At 44.4% G+C, this 20,139-nt stretch overlaps 1 protein-coding gene across 3 annotated transcripts in view; it reads right to left on the bottom strand.

The window, feature by feature from the left end:
- TIAM2 (TIAM Rac1 associated GEF 2) overlaps window positions 1–20,139 on the bottom strand; it is a 168,646-nt gene that overhangs the window by 98,482 nt on the left and 50,025 nt on the right. For 2 of the 3 annotated variants that reach the window (XM_032160946.2, XM_058435617.1), the window contains exons 5-6: window positions 15,570–15,742; window positions 11,985–12,209 (exon numbers count right to left, since the gene is read on the bottom strand). In XM_032160946.2, coding sequence (XP_032016837.1) covers window positions 11,985–12,209; window positions 15,570–15,742 — 398 coding nt within the window. Of the gene's footprint in view, window positions 1–2,299; window positions 2,365–11,984; window positions 12,210–15,569; window positions 15,743–20,139 lie in introns of those variants that run through there. The other variant, XM_032160955.2, reaches the window with a different exon arrangement.

Raw genomic sequence — 20,139 nt, 5'->3', positions numbered from 1 at the left:
ACACACACCTCTTCAGGTATACACACATCCTACTGTTTCTGTTTCTCTGGAGACCCCTGATTTACACAGCCTTCATCTCTGTAGATCTCTGTGGCAGAGTAAGCCGTCTTTACTCATATATCTATTCCATATTGAAAGATCATAGTCATCTTATTTTTAAGGTCATGGTTCTTTATAGAAAGAATCAGTTCCAGAGCTTAAATGAAGATTTGTGGTTAAATAAGAATCAATATGAAATATTTGACTTTTCTTTCCACAGACTCACCAAAAATGTAGAGAGGAACTTGAAAGAGTATTTAAGTAAAAGCATGGTGAGGCCCCCGATTCAGATGCTTGGGTTCCTTAGAGGGAAGGAAGAGGTACAAGTGCTGGACCCAAAGGCTCACAACAGACCTTATAGTATTTAGAAAGGCTGTTAACCTTTGCAATGAAATTGCAAAGGAGTTGATATTACCATACCTTCATTTCTCAGCAGTTGGGACTTAAGTCCAGAAGAGAAGCAATTTGACCAGTCATGTAAAAAGCTCGCCCTACCCGACTAGCAGACCCAAAGCCGATTCTGATGTGAACAACATGTGGGGGACAGGGACACTCTCAAGTAGCTATAACGGGGTCCCTGATTCCCAGCTCTTCTGACTCATAGGAAGATACCTGTGCACTATCCTAATAGTGACCTTAGCAACTTTCATTTACATTTTTACTTGTCAACTTTATTTCTGCCCATAACCCCAGGTATTCTACAGAGAAGGAGGTAAGACTACCACACTCTCACTTAGTGGCCCTATTCATATTGAACACTTTACATTTCAATATCCTACCAGCCTGGACATTCAAAGCCAGCCCAAATTTAAAGTAATGTTAACTTGAAAGAAAAACATTTTATAAGAATTCTTCAGAAGGTGACATAAAAGACAAAGATACACATTTTAAAGGGTAAAGGAATAAAAGACAATCTTTTAGCTATTATATATGTTAGTTTAGAGATTCAGTACAGTTCAATGATAATAATCACCAAAATAGTAATGTATTACCTGACCACATTTATCAAGGTGTTTCTGGAGATATTTTTTTCTAACATCAAAAACTAAAATGCCTAAAATCAGTTCCTTTTAATCCAAGACACCCCACCCCCTTTTCCTAAATTCTTTAAACACTGATAAGTTTCTAGATGTTTCCTTATTATTTAAAGATAAACATCAAGATACGATATAAAAAGAAAAAAAAAAAACACTTCCAGCCTGGTCAACATGGTGAAACCCCGTCTCTATAAAAAACACAAAACTCAGCTAGGTGTGGTTGGCGCACGCCTGTAGTCCCATCTATGTGGGAGGCAGAGGTGGGAGGATAGCTTGAGCCCAGGAGGTCGAGGCTGCAGTGAGCCGAGACAGGACCACTGCACACTCCAGCCTGGGCAACAGAGTGAGACCCTGCCAAAAAAAAAAAAAAAAGGAAAAAACGTAACTTCTATATAGATTGAGCTTTTGTTTCTTTTAATGCCCATGCTCAAAACAAAAATGACAAGAATGAAAAAAACTCACTCTAAGGAGGTTTTCATTATCTTTCATTGTGAAAGGAAGTTACTAATAACAAAATTATGGGGGAACACTCCCATTTTTAAACACTGGCACAAATTCAATGCAAAATTTTCCTCTTTATTGCTAACACAGCTTTACTGATTTAATGAACTCAGAAAGGTTATGGTCTCCTGTAGTAAAGTGGGAGGGAGAGGGATGACGCCTACTGCTAAAAATAACAAATGAATAACGATTTTTTTAAAAAAAGATGACAAGTACATTCCTGCCACACCCAGCAGTCCTAGAAAAATATTTTCTGCCACTTAGTCATTTAATCGCAGTAGTCATTTGCCTATTACTAGGTTTGTCCTATAAGATAATTCATGTTTCTTTCTTGGTGTAAGAAGCTGAAAAACTCCTGTTCCATGCTTTCCAAATACTAAAACCTATCTTCACAGAAGAACCAGCTAGTGACATAGATTACCCTCAAGTTTAACAGTAGTTAGAACAACCAGCTAAAGTTGACAGATTCGGTTTTGTTCTGTTTTCCTTTGAGACGTAATTCCCATACCCAAAAATTCACTCAGCTTTTTAATCACTGTAATTCCCATCAAATCAACCTGAAAAATCCAAGTAAATCAAGGATTCTAGTCCACACAAAACAATTCATCGCCTTGTTTAGTTAGCAAGCAAAGCATCATCTGATTTACCCAAGTCTTACGGAGCAGTAGCACCTATGAATTAGGAGCAAAGATTTGTGTCCAAATCCCAGCTCTACCACTTACCAGCTGTGTGACATTAGCAAATGTCCTTCTTGGTGCTCCAGTGGCGCAATCAGTTAGTGCATGGTACTTATACAGAAAATGTACTTCTCGTCTGGGTGCAGTGGCTCACTCCTGTAATCCCAGCACTTTGAGAGGCCTAGAAAGGAGGATCACTTGAGCCCAGGAGTTCGAGACCAACCTGGGCAACATAGTGAGACCTCATCTCTATTTTTTTTTAAATTTTTTAATTCTAAAAAAAAAAAAAAAAGAAAGAAAGAAAAAGACAAGAAATATACTTCTCCTAAGAGTCTATTTACTCATCCATCAAACTGGTGCTATATCTACATTTTAACCTTGCGAAGTTACTGTGAAATCACATATGACAATGGCCTAAGGCAGAGGCTCTGATAAAACAGGGAGGGGGAGCACGAGAACAAGGCAGGGCAAAAGGAGGGGTTCTGTTAGCCGGGGGTGAAGCAGGAAGGCCTAGAACACTGGGGAGTGGGGTGGGGGCTGACTCAGAGAAGAACTCTGTTTCCTGCAGTAAAGAGGACAGCATCCCTGGACAGACGAGACGGAGGTGCTTCCACACATTCACTAACTCAAGCAAGGCATGGAGGGTTCAGAGACAAAAAAAAGTCAGTTCCTCTAGGAGCATGTATTTGATAGCAGGAGCAATTTTACACATGAAGAAATCATGACAAAGCCACAGATGACAGCAGTGGCACAGACATGGAGAACTGTGGGAGGAGAGCGGGGCTCCCCGACGGAGTGGGCGAGAGGGCGATCAAGGACAGCGCCTTGGAGGAAGAGACCCCTAAACCCTTCATGACAGTCGAGAAGGGGTGAGCCAGATGAACAGGGCGGAGGGGAGCAGGGCACATTTGTGCACAGCACAGGAGTCCTCTCTGCCTGAGGAAAAACCCACAGAAAGGAGCAGAAGGGAGTTGCAGATAAAGGTCAAGGTGGGGAGAGGTTATCACAGACTTTATCTGGCAATCACAGGATCACATGTGCTTTTTATTTACATTTATGTATGTATGTATGTATGCATGTATGTATGTATGTATTTTGAGACATACCACTCTGTTGCCCAGGCTGGAGTGCAATGGTGTGATCTCAGCTCACGGAAACCTCTGCTTCCTGGGTTCAAGCGATTCTCCTGCCTCAGCCTCCCGAGTAGCTGGGATTACAGGTGTGTGCCACCACACCTGGCTAATTCTTTTTGCATTTTTAGTAGAGACAGGGTTTCACCACGTTGGCCAGGCTAGTCTTGAACTCCTGACCTCAAGTGATCCGCCCACCTCAGCCTCCCAAAATGCTGGGATTACAGGCATGAGCCACTGCATCTGACCCAGATGTGCTTTTCAGATGCAACCCAGTCTGGCTGTTGTATGGAAGATGCATCGGACGAAGGGCGAAACTGGAGGCTTCTGCAGTGGTACCGGGAGGAGAAAGTGACAGACAGTCCTACTTCCCCTGTCTACCTCTCACCACCTACCTATAACCACACTGCATTTGCTCCCACTGTGCCTTGGCCTGGAAGACCTCTCTCTATTCTTCTTCTGGTGAACTCCTCATTCTTCAAGAAGCAACTTGGCATCCCTCCTCCAGGGACTTCCGTGTCTACACGTGAGGCTGTATTTCCCATTTCTGTCTTCCACAGCACTGGAATGCCACGTGCACTGAATCACTGTGTTATGTTGAAATTGTATGCTCAACTGTCTGTCACCTGCTAGACTGAGAGCACCCTGAGGGCAGAGACAGTGACTGCTTTGAGTCTCCAGTCTGTGCACATTTGCCTGACCCAGAGTATGCACTGAACAAACGCTCATCGAACTAAACCAAACATTCTTATTCTCCTGATAAAAACATGTCCAGGCTGGGCGTGGTGGCTCTTGCCTGTAATCCCAACACTTTGGGAGGCCAAGGCGGGCAGAATGCCTGAAGTCAGGAGTTCGAGACCAGCCTGGCCAACATGGCAAAACCCCATCTCTACAAAAAATACAAAAATTAGCTGGGCGTGGTAGCATACGCCTGTAATCCCAGCTACCCAGGGGGCTAAGGCAGGAGAATCGCTGGAACCCGGGAGGCAGAGACTGCAGTGAGCCGAGATCACACCACTGCATTCCAGCCTGGGCAACAGAGAAAGACTCCATCTCAACAAAATAGAAAATAAAAACACTTCCAGCTGGGCACGTTGGCTCACGCCTGTAATCCCAGCACTTTGGGAGGCTGAGGCAGGTGGATGGCTTGAGATCAGGAGTTTGAGACCAGCATGGCCAACATGACAAAACCCCATCTCTACTAAAATACAAAAATTAGCAGGACGTAGTGGCACATGCCTGTAATCGCAGCTGCCCAGGAGGCTGAGGGACGAGAATCACTTGAACCCAGGAGGCAGAGGTTGCAGTGAGCCAAGACTGTGCCACTGCACTCCAGCCTGGGCAACAGAGCAAGCCTCTGCCTTAAAAAATAAAAAATAACACTTTCACCATCTCCCTATTGCCTATTGAATAAAGTTCATATCTTCACCCACCACCTCCACAATCTGGCTTTATCTCCCTCAAATCCCCTCACAAATATGCTACTCTCCAGTGGTTTATTCCTCAAACTGCTTCCCCCTGTACACATCCAGAAATACACCACAGTATCCTCTTATTTTCCTCAAAGCTTTGTTCTCATTGTTCTCTTCACCAGTTTCCAATGGTCTAAACGCAATCCATCCTCTTTATGATTTTAAAACTGTATTTAAGTAAATATTTAAAATAAAGCCCACGTTTCACAAAACCCAGAGCAGTCTCAACCCTACTAGCAAGCGCTTCCTCCTTCCCCACAGCACCCCCTAGTAGTACAACCACCTCCTCCCTCTCCAGCCTAATTAACCACAGAAGCAGCCCTGTCTCCCCTGGAAATCGCACATAATGAGGCAGGATGGGGGATGCCATCTGGGAGAATGCCAAGACTGCCTAAGGGTGGTGAGGTTTTGTCCTTGTTTACTTGTTTGAAATAATAAGCAGAAAGGCAAATAAAGTACTAACTGGACTTAATTTACAACTCTTCCTCCCTGGGAACTTCAAAGGCGATCTGGCGTGTGGATGGCGGCTTGATCTGGTCCACATTGGACATGCTCAAATGAAAGCTGCATCATCCTGCCCCAGAAACACCCAAGAGGCCCAGGACACGGCCAGAGCATGTGACCACCGACCGTATGCAGTTCAGCCGGTACATTACAACTGTGATAGTGCCTTTTTATTTCAAAAATGATCTTCTCCACCCACATACTTCAAAGAAAACCTGTTCCAGAGAATTTCTGTTGCACGATGTCATCTACATTGTACATTCTATTTTTAGGCTAGAAATGACTACATCTGAGGTTTTCAGGGAAAACCGCTGGGGAGGAAGCTACATAAATAAATGTATATTTATTGACATTTTAAAATGCTAAGTGGATAAAGCACTGCCCTTTTACAGACATTTTTAAAAGGAAGTTTAGAGAAAGCTAAATGCTTAGGGAATATTTTGGAGACCCTGTTCTGATTGGTCTTGATCTGTAAATACCTTTGCCTTTGTACCTTCACATTACATTTTTTTTGTCAAATACCTCATAAAAGCAATTTTAAGCAAGTACTTGTTCCCGCTTAATGTTTCCCAGTCTTTGTGCCTGAAGGCAAAAAGTAAAGCGGGTGGATCATGAGGTCAGGAGATCGAGACCACAGTGAAACCCCATCTCTACTAAAAATACAAAAAATTAGCCGGGCGTGGTGGCGGGCGCCTGTAGTCCCAGCTACCATTGGGACAGGGGTCTGTCTCAAAAAAAAAAAAAAAAAAAAAATAAACAATTTGGCCGGGAGGGTTCAGCCTGTAATCCACGGCAGATCACCTGAGGTCAGGAGTTTGAGAACAGCCTGGTCAACATGGTGAAACCCCATCTCTACTAAAAATGCAAAAATTAGCTGGGCGTGGTGGTGAGTGCCTGTAATCCCAGCTACTTGGGATGTTGAGGCAGGAGAATTGCTTGAACCCAGCAGGTGGAGGTTGCAGCGAGCCGAGATTGCGCCACTACCCTCCAGCCTGGGTGACAGAGCGAGACTCTGTCAAAAAAAAAGAGCAAACAGCTGTCTTTACAACCTGCTGACAAAGGACGCAAGGACAGCGGGCACAGCAAACATAACTCAGGCTATGCACTGCAAAGCCCTTCAGGAACATGTGACTAAATCATAACCTCAAAGAGTGCAACACGGTGAGAAGAATACTTTCAGGTAGAATTTTTTTTTCTTTTTCAGAAATAGGGTCTTGCTATGCTGCCCCGCCTGATCTTGAGCTGCTGGCCTCAAATGAATCTCCAGCCTCAGCCTCCCAAAGTACTGGGATTACAGGCGTGAGTCACCGCGCCTGGCCAAGAATTTCTAAGATCAATCCCAATTGTCTGTTACAGAAACTCACAAGAATAACATGAGAAGGGGAGTGCATGTATGGCAGGGGTTGAGAGAAGGGTGTAGGGGAGAAGGGAGTGTGGGGAGGACACAGGAAGGGGTTAGGGCGTGGGCTACGGGGAGGGGGGAACCAAAAATGAAAAATTAGTAGTATTAGAAAGGTGTGCTTAAAATAACTAAAGTGATGATTCTGTCAAAGAATGGATAATGGGCCACAAGTGATAATTACCCTCATTCTTTAAAACAGTTTCTCTTCAGGCCACCTGACCATCCAGACCCCTGGATTTATGTAAGGGTTTATGTTAAAGTAACCTCCCCTCTTAATCAGAGAATAGCACCAACTATGATGTCATCAATTAAACATTTACAAACTATGGACAAGGGAATACAATTGCATTTAATGCAAATTTAAATTTTTAAAAAAATGTCTGCTTAGACTCCTTGTGGCCACAGAGAAACCGCCACCCGCCACCACCACTCACACAACAGGCCAGGAGCCTCTCAGTGTTGCCAAATGTCCCTTTTCTCTCCCTAGCCCTAAACATCTGACCCTACCCAAAGACCTGAAAACTCCAAGCTGGGCATCCCTTCGACAGGACTATGATTACGGTCAGGATGAGATTTTTGACTGGGGTGCTCTGAACACTCTGAGACACTCGAATACACAAGTCTCATCCCAGGATAGACAGGCTGTGGCTGCTGGATCCTGGGAAATCAGCACCATGGGTGAGACATGATACAAAGAAAACTCTGGGATAACCGTGTCTCCTTCAGGCTCTTTGATCTGTCCCATCACCTCCACATGGCCTCCCAACCTACATTCCACACAGACAGAGAGCCGGGAGGTACGGCTGCACTGGAGCTGAATGCCCCCTGGCTGTGAGCAGGGTGAGCCCCTTAAGAGGGGCAGGCAGGGCCTGAGAGGATGCAAGCTGGGCTCGTGGGGGCAGCCTCTCCCTCGGCAATGTCAGCAGCTGTGTTCTTGTCGGATCCCAAAGCCTTCCACCTCCTGCATTCTTCTTCGTAGTTTTGGCTTCCTCGTTAAAACTCTTTTGTACTTTGGAGTTTAAATGGCATTTCCTGGTTGAGCAACAGTTCCACTCAGGGGTATAAGTTACTGTCTTTAAGAATCTATAAAATTGAGGTTAGGCATGGTGGCCTACGCCTGTAATCCCAGCACTTTGGGAGGCTGAGGCAAGTGGATCACCTAAGGTCAGGAGTTCGAGACCAGCCTGACCAACATGGGTGAAACCCCGTCTCTACTAAAAATACAAAATTAGCCGGGCGTGGTGGCGGGCGCCTGTAATCCCAGCTACTCGGGAGGCTGAGGCATGGGAATCACTTGAACCTGGGAGGTGGAGGTTGCAACGAGCCAAGATCACGCCATTGCAATCCAGCCTGGGCAACAAGAACAAAACTCTGTCTCAAAAAGAAAAAAAGAAAAAAGAAAAAAAAAAAGATTCTATAGAATTACAGAAAATTATGCACCCTGTTATACATTTTCCATGTAAACTGTTGAACTTGTGTCACTGGAGACCAGGCCCTTGTATCTACACACCCAGCACAGTGCCACGCCACTGCCTGACACCTTTTGCCCCACTCTGTCCTCCAAGCTGCTGCCTGATTAATCTTCCAAAGACACTACAGTCATCATGCTTTGTCCTCAGCTTAAAAACCTGTATCCCCCCACTTGAATGCAGAGTATAAAATAAACCTTACCATCTAAGCCTTGCATACAAGACCACTATGGGCTGAATGTGTCCCTCCGAAATACGTACGTTGAAATCTTAACGCTTTAGGTGATGGTATTAGGAAGTGGGGCCTTTTTAAAAGGGGCAATGATTAGGTCATTGTTTGGAGCGCAATTTATGGGTGTAGTGTGAATATGTTATCACAGTTAGTTTGTAAGTGCAGATGTCTGCCAGAATGCCCAGAACGCCCACATCTGTTTAGACCAACTGCATTGGGATATTCCAATGTGGGACGACATCACATGCTAGGGTGTACCAACCTTCAAGATAACCAGACACAGGTGGATCCCCAAACAGGGACTATAAAAAGAGAAGCCCTCAGGCAGCTCGACCTGCTCTGCTGAGACACAGACTCGTGAGGATGAGATGCTGCCACTCCGAAAGGGACCCAGAGTCAGGCTTGCCATCTCCTCGACTGAATGCTTCAGCCTCAACATTCCAGCCTTGATACCAGAGGAAGCTATTCCCAGATGCCTGAGAACTTCTGTGACCAATCCTGTGCCTAGTCATGTAAGATCCCCAACCTGTCCTAACAAGGTGAAAAACAAGAGCTGTGTGTAGCGTGAATGGGGATAAAATACCAATATTTGTTAAGAATTGTTTGCATGCCAATAAACCGTGTGATTCACGCATTAAGTTATGGTGTCTTTCATCCTTTGCTGCTTCATCCACTGCACATGACAGTCATAATGGTGAGCCCTCACGAATAGGATGAGTGGCCTTATAAAAGGCGGCCCAGAAAGATCCCTTGCCCCTCATGTCATGCTAGAATACAGTAAGAAGATGCTTCTAGAAACCAGAAGGCAGGGCCTCACCAGACACTGAATCTGCTGGCATCTTCATCTTGGACTTCTCAGCCTTCAGAATTCTGAGAAATAAATTGCTCTTGTTTATAAGCCACCCGGTTTACAGTATTTTGTTCCAGACTAAAACGCAGACTGAAAAAGCTGTATTGCCTGTCCAACCTAACTGCCAACTCTCGTCACTTCCCAAACCTTTGACCTCAGCGTGCTCCAGAGCCCCAGGCCACCACTCAGTCACTTCCAATTGTCTCTCCATGCTCGCCCAACACCCTTCCAGCCTGGAAATCCTTCACGCCTCTTAACAATTTTTTAACACCATATTCTTCCAGGAAGTCTTCATTTCCTCAAGATCACAGTACAACCTCAACCCTCTGATCTCCCATAATATTTGATGACTATACCAGCTGTCACCTAACTTCGATCATTTTAGAATGTCCTTTAGTTTCATGTTCATAAGGCTTGTTCTCTAACTAAATTATAATTTCTTAGAAACGGGGTCCATATTTTATAATTATTTTTCTTTAAGCCAGATGCATCTATTAGGTACACCAGTATTTGAAGATGGGAAAATAAGCAAGAGAGAAAGAACTGAGATGGGAGAAAGGCAACATGAGATATGAGAAAAGGTAGGCCGGGTGCGGTGGCTCATGCTTGTAATCCCAGGACTTTGGGAGGCCGAGGCAGGCGGATCACGAGGTCAGGAGATCGAGACCACGGTGAAACCCCGTCTCTACCAAAAATAAAATAAAAAATTAGCCGGGCGTGGTGGCGGGCGCCTGTAGTCCCAGCTACTCGGAGAGGCTGAGGCAGGAGAATGGCGTGAACCCGGGAGGCGGAGCTTGCAGTGAGCCGAGATTGCGCCACTGCACTCCAGCCTAGGTGACAGAGCGAGACTCCGTCTCAAAAAAAAAAAAAAAAAAAAAAAGAGAGAGATGAGAAAAGGAGATGCAAAAGTAGATAGAGTCAGAAGATTAATGAGGGGCAGAGGTCAGAATTATCTGGTTATTTTGCTATTGCCAATAGATACATTATTCCAAATTCTCGGTCTATCAGTGAATGCATGCCTTTAATCAGTTTCCTATTTTTAGACAGAAATTTTTTCCTACTCATGCTGAATTCTTTTTTTTTTTTTTTTAGACAGAGTCTCACTCTGTCCCCCAGGCTAGAGTGCAGTGCACAATCTCGGCTCACTGCAACCTCTGCCTCCCAGGTTCAAGCGATTCTCCTGCCTCAGCTTCCAGAGTAGCTGGAATTACAGGCGCCCGCCACCATGCCCAGATAATTTTTGTATTTTTAGTAGAGATGGGGTTTCACCATGTTGGCCAGGCTGGTCTCAAACTCCTGATCTCAGGTAATTTGCCCGCCTCGGCCTCCCAAAGTGCCGGGATTATAGGCGTCAGCCACTGCGCCCAGCCTCATGCTGAATTCTTCATATATACACAGATGAAAAAATTTCCAAACAAGGTTAAACATTCAGACATAAACAGAGGTATGATTTAATTTGCAATTTAAATAAAACACCGTGTGTAAAATTCCTTTCCAATAAGTCACAGTATGTCTAAATTGTTGTGTTACCATGAAATTTTTTTTTCTAAAGAAACTGGTTTCTCTGTAATAGCAAGTAACTACAGGAAGAAAAATGCGAGAACCTGCTCACTATCTATCTTCATCCCATTCCTCATTCAAGTTCCCAGGTCATTTGACAACTGGTTTTGGAGGGGGCTGTAGTGGATTCTATAGTGAATCACCCGGGTTTCCCCTTCAAGACAGAGGCATTGCTTTCCTTTTCCCAGCTCACACACAGATCCCCTCATAGTAACTGACCTCTATTGAAGGGAGCTGCCTTGCCCTGCTGGCCTGAGGGGACAAAGGCTGGCCACCTCGCCTCCATGCAGAACTCTGAATGGCCCTCCCAGCTCCACAGCTCGCTGTGGGAGAAGCTGCATCACAATGCAACTTATCCCTCCCAGATCCTGCTCCCTCACTCCAGGCTGGCGTTGTCCCTGAGAGCATTCCCAGTAAAACTTTTTACATCTAAATCTCTATCAAAGTCTGTCTCCTAGGAAACCTGACTTAAGATAGGGATGCTCAAAATTCCACTAACACTTGTCTAAGTGTTTAGGTTGTCTGAGCAAAGGGAAATAAAAATTTTCAAACTATTTCCCCTTCTCTAAAATGCAAATGCCATAGGAACCAGCCATTTATTATATGAATATGGAACCGCAGCAGAGAAAAGAAAGCATTTCGTTAGCTGCTTCTCTGTTATAATCAGAAAAATTACTGTTTTTTTGCAATCTGCAGACACAGAAACAGCTGTTATACCAAACCACATTTTCCAAAGCCATCGTATTAGAATCTTACCTGTCTAATCTTCTAGTAGTTTTATTGTATGGATTTTGTTCAGAAAATGACAATATATGAGTGTATCATCAAGGCCAGAAGGCATTAATCAAATTAGAAATTAAGTTTGGGTCACAAAATATTTCAGTATATACACAGAGCCGCCAAAGGTCGTAAAGCATATCATATCACCCATGTCACAAAATGGCAAACATTAGGTACCTAAAATGAAAAACCACAGAAACTATTTCCCCCAGGCGTAAGAAATACCACCAAGATGTGAGCCAAGAAATACCACCAAGACGAGGGCATGCGTTCAGTCACTGCACAAGTGACATTAGCAATGGAAGAAAACTCAGGTGTAGACAAACAGTACCTGGTTCTCTATGGCTTTCCTGTTCTTTGGGTCGCTCACCACGGACAGCTGCAGCTCTGCCATCTTCTTCATCTTGCTGTCCATGTCTATCTTCTGAAGCAGGTTTTTGGTCTGGTTCTTCAGCAGCCGCAGTGTGTCCTCTTTCCCATGCTTCTTTGCAAAAAGGGATGCACAAGCAGAGTGTACCGCGGTGACCCAGTTTTCTAGATCTGTCTGGCTGGTGGCCTACACACAAGGAGGGTGAAAGCCTGTTTCAAATCATTTTACCACTAAAGTGCTCTCCAAAATGGCAGGCTGGGCTTAGATGTGCAAAACCCAAGAAGTACTTGCACTGCATACAAGCTGCTTAATTTCAAAAACACATTCAACCATTCAACTCAGGTTCAGAGGGACTCAGAGAACATTAGGAGCAGAGCAGAAAGCATCATGGAGCTCTGACTAGGCCAGGAACTAAAAACAAAAACGAGTGCTAGCCAACAACACAGGAGTGATAAGAACAAGACGGGAGACACACTCATGATACATTATGCCACTCTCTAAAAGGATGCTTGGCCAGGCGTGGTGGCTCACGCCTGTAATCCCAGCACTTTGGGAGGCCGAAGTGGGTGGATCACCTGAGGTCAGGAGTTTGAGACCAACCGGGCCAACATGGTGAAACCACATCTCTACTAAAATACAAAAATTAGCTGGGCGTGGTGGCACATGCCTGTAATCCCAGCTACGTGGGAGGCTGAGACATGAGAATCACTTCGATCTGGGAGGCAGAGGTTGCAGTGAGCCGAGATCATGCTACTGCATTCCAGCCTGGGTGATAGAGCGAGACTCTGTCTCAAAAATAAATAAATAAATAAAATACAAAAATTAGCCGGGTGTGGTGGTGCATGCCTGAAATCCCAGCTACTCGGGAGGCTGAGACAGGAGAATCACTTGAGCCCAGGAGGCGGAGGTTGCAGTGAGCCAAAATCGTGCCACTGCACGCCAGCCTGGGCAACAGAGCAAGACTCCGTCTCAAAAATAAATAAATAAATAAATAAATAAATAAATAAATAAATAAATAAATAAAAAATAAATAAATAAATAAATAAATAAATAAATAAATAAATAAATAAAGGATGCTTGTCTTCGGAATTTTAACAGAATGAGTAAACATTAGGACTAGAATATGAAATTTTGAAACCTGATATAAAATTACATCTACAGTATGGCCTCAATACAAAAAAAAAAAAAAAACAACGTAAATAAAAGTATATTGGGGGAAACAAAATGATGCTATTGTCTTTGAATATATGAAGGTTTTTCCTTTCTCTACTTTTCAGTGACTTCTAACACAAAGACCATACACTATTTTTATAAAAGAAAAATATTTTATTTTTGGCTGGGCACAGTGGCTCATGCCTGTAATCCCAGGACTTTTGAGCCCAGGAGTTCAAGACCAGCCTGGGGAACACAGTAAGTCCCCATGTCAATTAAAAAATAATAATAGGACAGGCGTGGTGGCTCATGCCTGTAATCCTAGCACTATTTCGAAGGCCAGGGTGAGCAGGTCACTTGAGGTCAGGAGTTCGAAACCAGCCTGGCCAACATGGTGAAACACAGTCTCTATTAAAAATACAAAAAAAAAAAAAAAAAATTAGCCAGGCATGGTGGTGGGCACCTGTAATCCCAGCTACTTGGGAAGCTGAGGGAGGAATTCAAGAATTGCTTGAACCTGGGAGGTGGAGGTTGCAGTGAGCTGAGATCGCACCACTGTACTCCAGCCTGGGCAACAGAGCAAGACTCCATCTCAAATAATAATAATAATAATACATTTTTTAAAAGAAAAATATTTTTAAAACAATAAGCAAAGTTTGAATAAAATGGGCAAATGGGTATGATTCTAAGCAGGCTGAAAAGTACTTTCATTTCTCTTGATGTCTAGAAATAACCACACACATTCGAGTCACAGGGTCAAACCTCAAGTGGCCTCTGGGATCACAAAACAGAACACCTGGGAAAACTTTGTTGTTGTTGTTGCTAAGACAGGGTCTCACTCTGTCACCTGGGCTGGAGTACAGTGGCACAATCATAGCTCATTGCAACCTTGACCCCCTGAGCTCAAATGATCCTCAAGCCTCAGCCTCCCAAGTAGCTGGGACCACAGGTGCGCACCACCATGCCTGGCTAATTTTTTTATTATTCTTTCGTAGAGATGGGGCCTCTCTATGTTGACCAAGCTGATTTCAAACTCCTGGCCTCAAGCCATCCTCCTGCCTCAGCCTCCAAAGTGCTGGGATCACAGGCGGGAAAACTCTCAAAACTAAGGATGTTTTACCTGAATCACAAAATAAAACATTCATTTCACACTTACCCCTAAGAAGTCCATGCAGATTTAACCTAAGGTTTTGTTGTTGTTGTTGTTTGTTTTTTTTACCTTCCTTACAATTCAGACTAACATAAACTCATTACCTTGCTTTAAAGCATCATAGAAGGTTTTAAGCAACCTTTCTGTTAAGAAAAGGAAAATCAAATCTCAGGCCCTGGCTCTAGTAAGTTAAGTCAGGTTGGGAATAGCAGTACAACAACCCAACAGTGCTGGGTAAGCGCCCAGGAGGGAGCACTTCAGAGCATTCTAGACTCCCAAAGTCGGCCTAGAGAACACTGTTACTCTGCAGGGCTTCTGAGGGCACCCAGGACCATCTTTATGAGAGATCTAAACCCAGGCTTTACGAGGCTTTCCATGAAACTTCCTGTATCCTACAGCCAACACTGTGTGTATGTCAAGTGCTGGGTTTAGATGAGGGACATTTAAGAAGCACACTTCACTCCCCAGCTCTCACTCTCACCTCTTCTGAGTTAATATTAATCACCAAGTTAGAATTTATTTAGCATTTAACACACACACGGTGTTATTTACTCTTACGGCAATCATGTAAGCCACTATTATCCTACTGGTTGAAGGGCCCAAAGCTCAGAGAAGTCTGGTACGCGCTCCAAGATCACGTACAAACTCAACGCTAACAAAGGTGCCAGGATTCAAACCTAAGCCTGACCCCAATACCGATGGCTCAGTAACTCCACGTTCTGCAACATCTCATTGGCTAGGAAGTCACTGAAAATTCTAACGGTAGATAACCTGAATCTTAAGATCCTAAGACCACTTCCACAGGGAAATGAGACCTCACAGCATTTGTCTATGAGGGTTTTCCTGAAAACCTTTGACATCCACTGAGATTCGTGGGAAGAACCCAAGCCTCTCCCATCAATATTCTCCAAGCTTCATTTTAAAAGCCCCACATCTGGGAATCTTGACCACTGCACTCACTAGATCACCAGCTACTCCGAAACAGGGATCATGACTTTTTTATCTTTGTGTCCCAATGAGCATCTCATGGGCCACAGCCTGGGACTTCAGAGGCACCTGAAAAGTGCCCTCTGGATGAATGACTGGACTGGTGATGGCCCAGTGCCCTTGGCAGTTGCTTAAGGCCAAATCCAAAGCCTGACTAAATATTTATTCAATTTCATTTCCAAGTTTTGCCTTTTCTGTTCCTTCTTATTCTAGCAGTACATAAACTATTACCTCCACTTACAAAGTACCAGCAGTACCTGGAAAAGGTAGACATCTCCAAAGGAGTTGCTGAGGCAGAACACATTTTCTTTCTTGGGATGTTCTGGAACAGACTGCACTATGCTGTCTTCTGCAAACAGAGCGCACCGAGGGGCACCGCTCTGATCCATGGAATTCTTCCCATAGGTCTCATAAAACAGCAGCGTGCATCCTGTGAAACAGAGAAGCAAAATAACATCCCGGTCAGACCTGGAGATATAGGAAAAGACTGGGAAGGTAAGTGATACACTTTTTCAAAAACACCTGAGTGAGACAATCATGCGACAGAAACATGGTAAACAAGGAAAAGTGGCATCTGAAGTATACCTAGTTGTATCAGAGTGAGCTTAAATGAAAATGCGGTGTCTTTGTAAATGTAATATCAGTAATAACAATACCAAATAATAAGTTGTTGCTTAACTCTTCTAAGTACTGCACATGCACTGGCTTATTTAATCCCCACAGAGGCCCTAAGGTGGGCAGGGTTATTTAGCCCATTCTGCTGTAACCCAAAAAGTATCTAGGACAGGTCTTGATCCATTGAGAAGTTTATTTTGCCAAAGTTATGGACATACCCAGAGGAAGAGAACACAGAATCACAGAAATAGTCTGCGGTCTGTGCTTTCCTCCAAAGACAATGTTGAGGGCTTCAATGTTTAAAAATTAAAAGTGGGCTGGAGGGGAAAGAGGGAGAGCATGGTAATCCACCTGCTGCAAGGGAAAAGGAGCAGGCAGGAGAACTGTCAATCATGTAATCATCCAGCACTTGGTGAATCAGCACTTTACATAAGATAAGGTGAACACAGAGTAGCTGGCTACCTGTGGGGATATTTAACCTTTTATCTGTAGCTACTGCTTAGAAAGAAAATGAAAGGCAGCTTCTTGCATGACTCAGCTTTCTGCTTAATTTTTTTTTCCTTCTGGCATCAGGAACTGGGGTCTCCAGGTTTTATTTTCCTTTCACACTAAAAATGAGAAAACTGACAGATCGAATTACTTGCAGGGGTCCCACCGCTGCACCGTGGAGCAGCAGGGATGTGAACTCAGGCCCTCCGGCCCCAAAGCCCTCATCCTTAAGCACACCACCACATTATTTAGGGTATCTCAATGTGAGAGACCAAAGAAAATACCACACTCACTCACTCCGTTGACCATCAATGGGAACAAGAAACTGAACATACCTAGGGGACTTTGCCATTTATGAGAAAGTACCCAGTTTGTTCTCCAAATGCCATGTAAAATAACTTAATTTTTAGTATTTCCTTTTGTCTCACAGTAATAGAAAACATTACTTAGGCCAAGGGAGAAAAGTGAAACTAAATGTGCCTGAATTTTCAAACGTTACTCTAAAAATACTGCAACATATGCTTTTAAGTACTTATTTTTCCCCTCATAAGCAAATAAAGTATTGCAGGTAGAAATTATGAAGAGTTTGCTTCATTAATTAGAAATTGCATTATAATTATTAGACACAATTTTTAAGCAAATTAATGCTTCTAAAATGCTCACAAATGTGTCCTCTTGTATAGGTTAACTATCCCCTCAAATCTGTATCCAATAAACTTTTTTGACCACTTCTCATGTGGCAACCTCCAGCATACAAATAACAATGACATGACCACCATCTGGGTGCTTCGCAAGTGCCTTTCACATTGACAGGAGAGAAACACCAGCCTGCCTTCACTGTAAATAAGTGCCTGGGGCCCACTTCATGGTACTTTATCCTACTGTGTTTACATCCTCATTCATAAAAGTTCAGATGTTTTGAAAACTATTTCATCTTTCCAATTTCATTACTTTCTTTAAAAATAAGTCTTGATATGAACAAACAAGTTTATACAATAGAACCGATAACAGCACACAGAAGCCAAGAGAGAAAGATGCCTGCTCCAAGCTTGGACTTCAGAAACAGTACTTTCTCCCTCCATGGTACTTTATGATCTCAAGAAACTGTGCGTTTGCTCCTCCCCGCAAATAAAACTCATCCAAACTAACAGGCTGACTGAACTCAAACATTACAAACAAGGGAAAATAGCAAGAGGTTTACAGCCAGAGCTGCTTCTTGCAGGCCTGGCCAGTATCTTTTTCCAGCCACTGATGCAGCAGTTAAACAATAAACCAAGTCTTCCCATCGAGTAAGGCCCATCTGATGCTACTGTTGCACATGCTACAAGCCATGACCTGGGGCCCGAGGACCAGGGCAAAGCGGCAGAGCAGCTCCAGCTGCACACACGTCCAAATTCTTTCCGATGGGTTCACGTTCACTTCCCAGCTTCCCTAACACTAGAATCCCAACACCCATGGTTTAAATCGTGGCATCTAGAGGAAATGAATGCAAACCTTGGGCCAATGCCAAAATGTCACCAAACCTAACAACCCATGGACAACAGACTCCCGCTCTAACTTGGAGGCATGAAATCAAAACAGGACATTTCACATTAGAGCCAGGCCAGGAAGTAAAACAATAGGCAGAATTTTGTGGCTATCGAATTTAAAAATCAGGAAATCTATCTTAACTCTATGACATCAAGTTCAACTTCACGGGACTCTGCATCTCTAAGGGGGCACTGGGGCCAGTGGAAACGGGCTGCACCCGTGTCAGTGAAGCCTCTGTCATTCACCCCGGTGCTGGGGGCCACCAGCCCTGCCTCTGCCATTCACCCCAGTGCTGGGGGCCACCAGCCCTGCCTCTGCCATTCACCCCAGTGCTGGGGGTCCCCAGCCCTGCCTCTGCCATTCACCCCGGTGCTGAGGGTCACCAGCCCTGCCTCTGCCATTCACCCCGGTGCTGGGGGTCCCCAGCCCTGCCTCTGCCATTCACCCCGGTGCTGGGGGCCACCAGCCCTGCCCAGTCCCTACCAAGCGCTGGTGCCGTTCACCCCGGTGTTGGGGACCACCCGCCCTGCCCAGTCCCTACCAAGAGCTGGTGCCGTTCACCCCGGTGTTGGGGGCCACCAGCCCTGCCCAGTCCCTACCAAGGGCTGGTGCCGTTCACCCCGGTGTTGGGGGCCACCAGCCCTGCCCAGTCCCTACCAAGGGCTGGTGCCGTTCACCCCGGTGTTGGGGGCCACCAGCCCTGCCCAGTCCCTACCAAGCGCTGGTCTTGGCTTGGAGGGGTCGTTGACACTAGACGTTCTTGCTATGGTAGCCGAAAGAGAAAACAGATTGGCATAGCAATGGCACTACAGGAATAGAGAGGTAATATTGGTAGAAATCTCACCCAGGGGAAGGAGGGCAATTAGTCTTGGTTTTCCCTCAAATCCACCTCTTCTATGAAACCCTCTTGACCTCCAATCCCTGCTACTGGCCTGTCTCGGGGAAGAATTACCAACACCCTAAAATTAGTTTATGAACTCCTCCCCCAACACTGACTATCACTCAGTCTGTTGCACATTTTGAGGGATATGTTTAATGACCTTGCCAACTCTTCAGCCCGGGAAGTCCCCAGTGAACTGCATGAAAATCCACTCATTGGAAAAGACAAATGGAAAGCAGAATTACTCTTGTTAAAAATTTATTACATCCTCCAAAGCCTTGAAAAACATGTATGTCCCTCGCATACCTATACATTCCAGGTAGGCAGATAACCAGATGGTTTGTTAATAATGGCTCTCTCCAGAAAACTGTCTCCCATTTATTTACATGGATACTTTAAGGATAATTTAAAAATTAGGCTTAAGTGTATGTGTGTGTGTGTGTGTGTGTGTGTGTGTGTGTGTGTGTGTGTATACATATATGTGTTTTTAACTAAGATTAAACCAAACAGTTAAGTCCAAACATTACAACTTGGATTCTAAGCCAAGAAATTAGAACTCAACATACTGAATTCCCAGAGGAAAGAGGTGTAGAAAGCCACATGGAAAAGGTTACGCTGGGGGAAAAAACATCTTTATCGCATGTCTTGCCTTGGCTGCAAAGGAAAGGAAGAAATGCGTGCTTGATAACATTTATACTACAAAGTACCCTTTATCCATGGATCTTGAAGTGTTTTACAAGCAAACACCAGGAAAGCAGGACCTAGCCAAGACTACAAATCTAGCAATGCTCAGTGACAACTCAGGTCCATCACTACTCCTGAAGTTGGTAGCCAGAAACTCCTGGTCTACCTTGTGGGATAAAATACAGGAAGCTGCCAGTCAGTTCTTCCAGCCCTTAAGTGATATCTGCCTGAGTTTCCCTCAAAAAGCCTGCAACAATTTGGCTCTGGACAAATGTGATCAGTAGCAGAGAAATCAAAAAGGGAGCATCTTTCCACATGCTCATGGCTGTCACTGTTGTTTTTTACATTAATTTAGAATCAGCCTGTCTCCCATCTATCAGTCCCACCCTAACCTCTGCAGGCCCAGAATAAATTCAATGTCTCTTCTACACACTGCTGTTCACTCCCACCCAGTTCTTGTTTTCTCCATGCTAAACATCCCTAGATCTTTATGCCCTCCTCCATGTGGCACGGCTCTAAATCTCCTTGTCGTCACCTATGGCCCTGCTTCTCAAAGTGGTATATTCTCTCTCTCTTTCCCTCTCTCTCACACACACATACATACACACATATACACACACACACACACA

This window comes from Hylobates moloch, unplaced genomic scaffold (genome assembly GCF_009828535.3).
Source record: "Hylobates moloch isolate HMO894 unplaced genomic scaffold, HMol_V3 SCAFFOLD_2, whole genome shotgun sequence".
Classification (NCBI taxonomy): Eukaryota; Metazoa; Chordata; class Mammalia; order Primates; family Hylobatidae; genus Hylobates; species Hylobates moloch.
Note: the sequence above shows the minus strand (reverse complement) of the source record. Positions and strands in the feature narration are given on the sequence as shown.